At 41.2% G+C, this 9,782-nt stretch overlaps 1 protein-coding gene across 1 annotated transcript; it reads left to right on the top strand.

Annotated features, from left to right (window-relative positions):
* The first annotated feature begins 2,078 nt into the window (after nt 1-2,078).
* Nucleotides 2,079-8,426, top strand: bspry (B-box and SPRY domain containing). The gene is made up of 6 exons (XM_071522356.1): nt 2,079-2,562; nt 3,362-3,460; nt 4,966-5,196; nt 5,390-5,415; nt 5,577-5,701; nt 7,357-8,426. Exons 1-6 carry the CDS (start codon nt 2,167-2,169, stop codon nt 7,896-7,898), a joined length of 1,419 nt encoding a protein of 472 aa, XP_071378457.1. The 5' UTR covers nt 2,079-2,166; the 3' UTR covers nt 7,899-8,426.
* Nucleotides 8,427-9,782: the final 1,356 nt, after the last annotated feature.

Here is a 9,782-nt window from a genome sequence, read left to right as displayed (position 1 = left end):
CCTATGGAATTACTATGGACTATGGCTTATTTTCAGCCATATCACCTTCTGTAATGTATATTTGATCAGTCGAGAGGTGATTCCTTCTGGAGGCAAGAGCTTTTCTGTCCAGACCCGTCAGACTGTTGCTAAACTGAGCTGTCTGTGGGGTGTGGCTCCACCTCAGATCCCCTCGCATATTAATATGGTGAAATGGAATATTTCTCAGACTCACCCAGACTGGAACATTTAATTATGCTCTTTCACAATTTTCTCATAATCCCAGGGAACAAAACAACCACAAGAAACAATAAATGAATAAACTTTATTTCACATTCTTCAATTGCAAAATTACAAAGCACCTCAGTTAGGAAAGTAAAAAATAAAACATAAAGGTGAGTAAAACTAGTAAAAAAAAAAAGGTCTATGAATGTGAAATGGCAATAAGAACTACAACAACATATAATTGGAAATAATTACAAAATGCAGCAATTAAACACAATTAACTGAAAGAAAGTCTCCAAAGGTTTGTTCTAAGAAGTGATTTAAAAGACTCTGATTTAAGCCTGGTTTCCATGGGCTAGTCATTCCAAACAAATGCTTTGATTTTTAAACTAGATTTTGGAATGGCTCGTAGAAACGTGCCTACTAGATCCAGCTAAAAGTAATCAATGAAATCTTAAAATGACTTCTCAAAAGACAGTTGCCATAAAAAGGCTCAAACTGGGGTGATGTAATGTATCTTGGTTGAGGTTAAAAGCCTTCCTGTTGCAAGACAACAGACTGCTTTGTGACTCATATGAGCACAAGAAATTGCCAATTGACAAGATGAGGGGAAAACATGTAGATAGGTCTTTGCAGGATGAAAGCCAAACAAGAGAAATTCAGCTTTATTGTCACTGAGCTAGATAACATTCAGAAGAATTTATCTTCTGTTTCATATCACTGTGAAGCAAACTGTGGTTTCACTCATACTTTGCATGGTAAGAGAGCTTCAGTATTCCAACCACAGGATATTATGTACAACTCCTTTCTTTCTTTCTTTAGGTCTCTCCTATATATTGTAAGCTGATTAAAGTTAACCTGGTGATGCTCGTCCTGCTCACCAGTTGATGAGTTAACTCTTAACATTTCACTCAGTACCTAAAATGCATTGATCTCTGTGAGGGTACAGTCTGTGCAGCTGTTTCTAGAATCAGACTCAGACTTCATCTTTACTTCAAATAAGCTGGAGAAGACGCTTAACTGCTGCACTCTATACAGCCTGATTCAAAAGTAGCTATATATATTTCTACACTGTATATATTATTATTAATACTCACTATATTTTTAAATATTTCTCTTATTTCCAGGTAGGCCTACACTTTAGGCCATGGCTAGAAATTTGATGATTGAGTGGGTAAATAAAAATGACAAATTGCTGTATACAGTTTTGTTTTATTATTATTATTGTTATTATTGTGCCTTTTATTAAAATTGTATACTGGAATGAATGAATGAATGAATGAATACAACTGAAAACTGGGCCTTAGGCTATATGTTATGGTGTCATTTTTATAACCCCTATTATTGGTAATTCAATATATCAGTGAGTGAGTGAATGTAATTGGAAACTAGTATTTAAAAGCACCCATTGTCCGGATGGCACTACATTTTTTTTTTTTTTTTTTTTTGAGGTGGGGGTTTCTTCTTGTTTAATTTGCACTTTTTCCCCCCATCCATTTTTCTTTTTTGTTTGTTTGTGTGTTGTTGGCTTGTTGTTGTTGTTGTTGTTTGTCTCTGTCTGTTTTGTAATCATGGTTGTATTGTGGCTATATTGGTTGTGTGTTGTATTTTGTATACTTGTGTACAAAGCAAGACAACTTTGATCATAAAAAATAATTTGAATAGCCTACCTACAGTTGAAACTGAGCGCAGATGACGACATGACTTCAAAGCACACGGCAGTTATGGCTGACGCCCATATCAAACAATGGAAAGCCAGTGGACCAAAAACTTTGTCACTGCAGGTTACAGCTGCTGATCTTGCTTTTCAGCCCTGACCTCTAGTGTCCGTGTCACTTCCGCGTTCAGCTCACCTGTTACCAGTTACACCTGTGTTACAGCGCGGTAGGTGCGACTCCGGCTCTCTCGATACACCTGTTGCGTTTTTATCACTGCGCTCTAACTTTACTGTGACTTTGCGCCATGACCGAAGAACTACAGACGTGTGATTTAACATGTAGCAGGTCAGACGACCCGGACACCGGAGAGGAGACCACCAACACTCTGAAAAACAGGGATATGGACTGCGATCAACCCATTTTCTCCGTGTTGAACGGCAGTTTGCAGCAGAGCGCAGCCCAGCCGGGAGACACCTCGGCGGGGTCTGGCGCGGCTGTCGGGGCCACATCACCGGCCGCCACCTCCGACACCGAGTCGGGGATATTTTCCGGTGAATCTGAACTGTGTGTGGAGCATGAGTCTGAGCTGGACTGGTTCTGCACGTCCGAGCAGAAACTCATCTGCTCCCACTGCGCCATCGTGGGCTCCTGCCACGGACACGCCGTGACTCCGCTGGCCGCTAGAGTCACCGCAGTCCGGGTGAGTTAGCTGCGTTACACTCAAATTATTTAGTTTATATCGCCATAATAAAGGCATCAACTGCCTCGTGGTTTTTACTGTCTTGACTGAGCTGTGCCATAATACTGGTAGTTTTAAAGTTTGGGGGATTTACTTGGGCAGGTGCAAGGTAAACAATGCTTCCCCTTCACTCAAGAGTACCTGGGGGGTTGGAAATAGCCTAGGGAATAGTTAATAGTTAATAGGCAATAGTTAGGTAGGTTACTTCCACTCAAGTAGAATCCTACCTGAGAACTTTTTTATTTTTTTTATTTTAATTTATTGTATTTTATGAGTAGCCTATCAATGTTTTAGGGAAGTATTTTATGAGTATCAATGTTTTAGGGAAGTTTATCATCATTTTACCTCATCCACTGCATCTCATAGCAGCTTTCACTTTCTATTTATAACACATGCAGTTAGTAGTTTCTGTTAAGAGAGATTTTGCATGCAAACATTTAAAAGAAATTGTGCATTTTATTATTTTGAGACTGTCATTGTATTGAGCAAGGTAGCAATTATAAATCGACAACCACAGGATTTGCCTGGAAAATGTGTGGAAATTGTATTCCAGTGTGTGAACGGCTTATTTGTTTAGGTGTGTGCTTCATATATCTAATACTTTCTTGGGTGTGCCACATTTTGCAAGTACCACAGAGGTTTTCCATGATAATTCCTCACCTTGGCATTTGGGAAGACAGGATTTTCAAGTTGCATTTCAAGCTGGTGGTGCTGTGATGTCATGATGTGTCAGGAATCACAGTGTGTGTCCTCTCAACAGAATCAGCTGGTGGATGTGTGTGAGAAAATGCAGCTGCAGGCCCTGAGGATCGAACGCTTTATCAACCAGACTCTGACAGCCAAAGAGCGAATGCTGCAGGTGAGAAGTTTCCCCCGACTCCCACTCAGCCGCAGTGTGAATTCAAAACACATGTGCTGTTTGGACACGTTGGTTTTCATATGTGAACTTAGGAAATTTCCCAACAGCCATGTGAAAATGACATTGCCACCAGTGAATTGTCTCTTTGCATGTGAAAATGTGAAACAGATAATGCCATATGTCATGGCCGGTGAGAACATGAAATAAAATGTTCACATGTGGAAAAAAACACCTTTCAACTATGAATTTAAGTTTCCACATCTGAAGTAAAAACTGTCATGTGATACAACATGAAAAAAATGCAATCCATCCACACAAATCAACATACCTACTGTACATGCTGCCTGTATCTAATTTCATAGGTGAATGTTGAAGGGCTGGTTTCACAAAACTTGGTAAACCGGTGTAATTCACCTGTCTTTTGCACAATTCTCTTGCACCATACTGATTACAGTAACTGATGACTGATGGATGATCTTTTTACCTGAAGCTACAAAATCCTTAAAATTAGGCACTTTCCAATTGTAAAGGCATGAGCAAGAGAAACAAAGAACTAGTATTAGAGTATTTGAGACTGCTATGCTTCAGTGTCCTCAGTAGTGAAGTATTCATTAATCCACTTGTTTTTTTTTGACAAAAGCAATGTTGCATGAAAAGCACCGCATCTGCAACTTGTCTGACAAAAATGGTGTCTGTTGGGGAAGACTCAGAGATTTAAAAAGTTGCCTGTTTAACAAAGGTGTATCTTTTTATTTACTTTCTTGGAATATATACATCAGGATAAGAAATTCTTTTTTTTTTCCACAGGGCATTTTTTGCCCCCTTGATCTGATTTTTAGGGGCATGTTGGTCCTTTTCAGGGTCAATTTTATTGAGCTGTGAAATAAAACATTTACATTGCATATTAGCAAGTGGACACCCAATTTGTACCACTAAGATTTGTTTTATTTTAAATCATAACATCACATGAACAGAATAACAATCAGACATGTTCTACTGCTTCAGGGTGGTATTCTATTAAGACTTGCATGACTCACCTATGGTGGCCCACAGGGGACAGTAGTCTCATTCACGTGTGAATAAATGAAAACTCAATGACACTAATGTTAACAAGGAGAAATGCTTTTGCATTTGCCCTCCTAATTATTGGGGGCATTTTTGCCCCCTAATTTTTCACTTTATGAGCATTTTATGAACTTACAAGGGCATTTTTGTTAATTTCTGACCCTGATATAAATTTATATATGGCAATGTAAATTTTTTTATGCCAGATTTGAAAGCATGTCTGATCATATATTTTCAGTCTCAATGTGGTTTACATCTAGAAAACTTTATCTTTAACTGTCATGTTGTTGCCCATAATAATGATGATGTAGTAATAATGATATAATATTTATCCATTATCCCATTGAATTCAGTACCAATCAGTTTTCCTGTGGACATCTGCTCCTACACCACATGTCCTGTAGTGTTTCTTGACCTCGCTCCTCTCTGTGTCTGTGCAGGCGGCGGCGAGCGGCGCCAGGGAGCAGGTGCTCGCCCAGGTCAGCGCAGTGCGGGAAGCCCTGGAGGAGGAGGAGCAGCGCCTCCTGGAGGAGGTGCAGACGGAGGAGGAGAGGGTGGAGCAGTGTCTCCTCACCCAGAGAGCCCACTGGAGCCAGGCCTTGACAAGTCTCACGCAGACACGCTCCCGCCTGGTTCACACCCTCACGCATACAGTGGACGCACAGCTGGCGGTGAGAAAGGGAGAAACGGGGATGTTTGGCACCGAGGGGGGCGGAGTCAAGAGATGAATGGGGATCATTGTGGGAAGATAATTGGAGAATAGTGGGGACTGTGCTCAAATAGCGGTATTTGGATAATGGTCATGATGATAAACTGCAGTAATGCCCAAGGTAGTAATCATTTGCTTCCTGTCCCGACTTTCAGACTGCTGTCCAGGAAATCGCTGAGAGGTAATCTTTCATCATATGACATGCTTCTGACTATCATAAACTTATTTGCTTAGTCTCGTGGTCAGGACGTCCCAGAGAAGTAATCTGTCTTCCCTTCTCTCTCCCTCTCTCTCCCTCACTCTCTCTGTGTGTGTGTGTGTGTGTGTGTGTGTGTGTGTCAGGGTGGAGGATGCGGAGGGGGTGGGTGAGCCCTGTGACACAGACCAGCTGAACCTGAACCCAGGCTGCAGTGACAGCAAACTGCTAAGAGGCCTGTGGGCCAGCGCCGTCCTGCTGGGGCCAAACGGTTCGTTTTTTCAAAATTATTTTAAGTCATCCTGGTACTTGCTGCAGTCAGTGTATTTCCTACACACATGCAGTGAGAGGAAAAGTATTCAAATCCTTTACTTAAGTAAAAGCAGTACTATAATGGAAAAATACTTCATTAAAAGTAAAAGTTCTGCATTCTAAAGTTTACTTAAGTAAAATATATCAGTATTAGCAGTAAAAGTACTCATTCTGAAGAATGGTCCCTTTCAGAGTGTTAAATTGTTGATGCATTAATCTTTAAGAAGTATTTTAATGTTGTATGTCTAATTACTTCATATACTGTTGGCTAGGTTAAACAATGCAACATATTTTTTGAGCTTATTGTATATTTTGCATGTAAAACCATATTCTGCAAAGTAACTAGTAACTACAGCCTTCAGATAAATGCAGTGGAGTAAAAAGGACAATATTTCCCTCTGAAATGTAGTGGAGTAAAAGTATAAAAATGGAAATACTCAAGTGCCAGTACCTCAAAATTGTACCCAGGTACAGTAGTTGAGTATATGTACTTAGTTAGTACTTAGTTAGTTAGTTTCTACCACTGCACACATGAAATACTTTAACAGAAAACATACAATGTTGTTACGTACATTGATGATAATTAGGGCAGCAGGATACCGCATACACACTGTCAGTTTTTGGGAGTCACTACTGTATTTATGAATGAGAGTGAGTGTCATTATGTATTAGGTACACATTAGAGCAGAGTGACTAGACTGTGTATGTACGGGCAAAAAAAAGAGGGAGTCTCTTCACTCCCTCGATCTTGCGATGGCTGTAAATAATATCTGTAACCATAGTAACATTTATGCTTCAAACTAATATGGCTGCTGCCGTTGTTTAGACATTTCCAGGCATCAATTTTATCTGTCAAGTTTTGATAAACCACCACCAACAGTGACGTTGTATTTTCTTTCTGACTGAAAACAAACTGAAGCCTTTAAGCGACATACTGTCGGCAACATTTGGTACTATTTTTTCTATCCTCTTCTGCCTAAATACTTAAATATTAGTACTTTTTTCTCTTGCTGCGGCCACAACAGCCCTCTACTATCCGCCATTTTTTCAAATGAACAATGATATGTCACTTAACCAGTTGTCCATTGCAGTTCCGGTACACACTACTTGAACTAACCAAATCCACACTCAAATTCAGGAGTCAATACCTGAATCTTTCTGGTAGTGAGTGTGGTTGTAGAATGCGGCTTTGTTTTTTTGGGGCTTTTCTGCTTTATGAGACTTAGTAGAGATACAGACCGGCAGAGAGAGGGAATGGCATGCAGCAAAGGGAGCGGGCCGGGATTCAAACCTGTGCCACTGTGATCAGAACTTAGTTTTAATGGTACACACCCTGCCTGTTGAGCCACCGGGGCGCACCCCCAACAACGTATTTAGCTGCAGTGTGTATTTGGCTTAACGGTCTTTGAGCTTACCAGCTCAGCGGCAGTATGCTGTAGCTGACCTCTGACCTCCCTGTACGGGCGGGGGGTCTGTAACGTTACATCAGACAACGGACTGCATTACACTAAAGAATTCTCAAGATGCTGTAAAACATGCAACGTCTGCCTATGGTAATTTGCAACATTTGTTTGATTTGTAACATCCAGTCCATCCTCTTCCCTCTTCCCTCAGCATACGGTTCAGCCAATTTGAAGTTTGACGAGCGCACAGCGAGCCCTCTCCTCTCCCTCTCCGAGGACCTTTGCACTCTGACCTTCCTCCCCAAGAAAGCCCGCCAGTCCCAGTCCCCGCTCTACGACCCGGCACGCTTCGACTGCTGGCCCAACGCACTGGGTTTGCTGCGTCTGTCCTCCGGCACCCACAGCTGGGTGATGGACGTGGGCCAGAGCGGGGCCTTCAAGGTAGGGGTTTGCTACGCGACCGTGGAGCGCAAAGGCTCCGGGAACGAGGCGCGGCTGGGCTACAACAGCCAGTCCTGGGTGCTGTCTCACTACGACGGAGACTTCTGCTTCTGCCACGCAGGGAAGACCACGCCCCTCCGGGTGGTGAGGAGGCCCAAGAGCATCGGCCTGCTGCTGGACTGGCCCAGCCGGACGCTGGTGTTCTACGAGCCGGACTCCAGTGCCGTGCTGCACTCTGTCACGCATCCCTTCAACGCCCCGCTGCTGCCGGCGTACGCCGTGGCCGACCGCAGCATCACCATACTGCACTGATGTGCCGCTGTTTATCTGACTGACTGAAACCCTGAGTGACAAGAGGTCACAAGTCACAAGAGGTTTTGGGAAACACAAACAATTTATCTAAATGTAAATATGATCAGCAGCTCAAAGACTTAATTCCTCCATCTGTGCAATAATGAAAACTCCAGTTTTGGCAAGGAAACCATTTTTATTTATTCTGTATACTTGATCCTGAGGACTAGATTTTTTGTTACTGTGTTTTTAATGATTTAATAGATTCCTTTATGTTGATCAAATTATACAGTGGTTATGTTATAACTAATTACATTTACTGACATTGATTTGTTTCTATGAAGTTTGCTATTTGTTTTTAATACAATGAATGAATGTTTTTTGTTATCAGTTTGATCAATGTAATGAAGATTTCCAGAGTGTTACTGTCTAAAAAAGATATTAATTATACTGGTTGAGCCAGTGCTGCTTCAATTATAATGTGGCAAAGAGACGTGCTACTTACATTTTCTGAGAGATAACTTTGTATGAATGTTATATATTCAGTAAACCTGTGAAAACATGTGAACTTCTTATTAACTGACTCTGCAGTAGAACTTTCCATGACTATACAAAGTGTTTGTTTCCTTTATCCTGACTAACATTTACTCAGCTCAGGGGCTTTGAATTTGCCCTCTTTCACTGCAGCAAGGTATTTTTTATTTTTTTGTACCCATGACAGCTTGTATACATTCCTTGTTGAAATTCCAGTTGGTCAGTAGGGACAAAGCATGTTGACAAAGCCAGTGTAACTGTAAAATAATAGATAATGGTCTTTCTTATAGTTGGGCATGTTCAGAACAATATTGTGTTCAACTTTGTAAGAAGCTTGCCTCCTTTTGCAGATTTTCCACTATGAAATGTCCTTGTGTGGTATATAGGGAATGAGAGTCAGCCTTAAAAAAACACCTTTGGATTTGACAAAGTAGGTCAGGTTTGTGACGTGAAGGTCATGATATTAACTGTAAACAACAATGCTTCCAATTTAGTAGACTGCAGCAGACTTATGACTGAAAAGGAGAAGCCAACGTCACTGATACCTATCAGCAGTTTAGGCAGAAAACCATTGGAGGGCAGCAATGTCAAACTAAGACTTCACAACCAAGATCATAAGCATGATGTCACACGCAGGCTATCGTTCAATGTTTTATCAACATGATACACTTGATTTGATGATATACAATCACAGCAAGTTTATACCTTTTGTTTATAAACTCTATAGATTCCATGATAGGTCGAACGCAATAGCAGAACGTCTATTAAACTGATATAAAACTGTCATCCCAGGACCATGGACAGCTACAGTTCATGGCTGCAATAGCACAACGTGACAATCCACCCTAAAACTGAATTGATGTATGATAGGCTGTTAAACCGATGCTTGTGAGCGTGAATAACTCCCACTCACTTATAGTTATAAGCCAAAGGACACAGGCTTCAAGCTGCAACATCAGTAAGAGACAGAACCTGTTGATAGTCTAAAATACTTTTAGGCACGCAGCTGACACACTTCACCCAGAGCAACTAACAATGAGTGCAGATCACCAAATTTGCAAGCAACTAACAGAAAGGAGTGCCGAGGAGCCACAGCACCCGGAAACATAATCCTGTGACCATGGGACGATCATTTAAGAGAGAGGTGCAAGGAAGATAAATAAATTAGGAGTTTCTCCATGGATAATGAATAGTGACTTCACTGATTCATGATAGTTTGGGCTTTTACATCTAAACAAGCTTAATATCATTTCAGCACTAATGGCTATGAACCATAAAATACACTGTATCTGTGGAATCACCCAGGATGCTCCAGTCTGTCTCCTGTTTGTTGTAGATTTGACTCATGTTAATAGCTTTAGGAGTGACACG

This window comes from Centroberyx affinis, unplaced genomic scaffold, assembly GCF_046629955.1.
Source record: "Centroberyx affinis isolate AG114_WGS23_722 - 3 ecotype Tasmania unplaced genomic scaffold, CSIRO-AGI_Caff_v1 ptg000977l_1, whole genome shotgun sequence".
Classification (NCBI taxonomy): Eukaryota; Metazoa; Chordata; class Actinopteri; order Beryciformes; family Berycidae; genus Centroberyx; species Centroberyx affinis.
Note: the sequence above shows the minus strand (reverse complement) of the source record. Positions and strands in the feature narration are given on the sequence as shown.

What these genes read in the sequence shown, in the direction of transcription:
- bspry (XM_071522356.1), top strand. Translation starts at nt 2,167, where the DNA reads ATGACCGAAGAACTACAGACGTGTGATTTAACATGTAGCAGGTCAGAC. An exon ending in CAGTGGACGCACAGCTGGCG is followed by an intron (nt 5,197 to 5,389) that starts GTGAGAAAGGGA and finishes CCCGACTTTCAG; the next exon opens with ACTGCTGTCCAGGAAATCGC. An exon ending in GTCCAGGAAATCGCTGAGAG is followed by an intron (nt 5,416 to 5,576) that starts GTAATCTTTCAT and finishes TGTGTGTGTCAG; the next exon opens with GGTGGAGGATGCGGAGGGGG.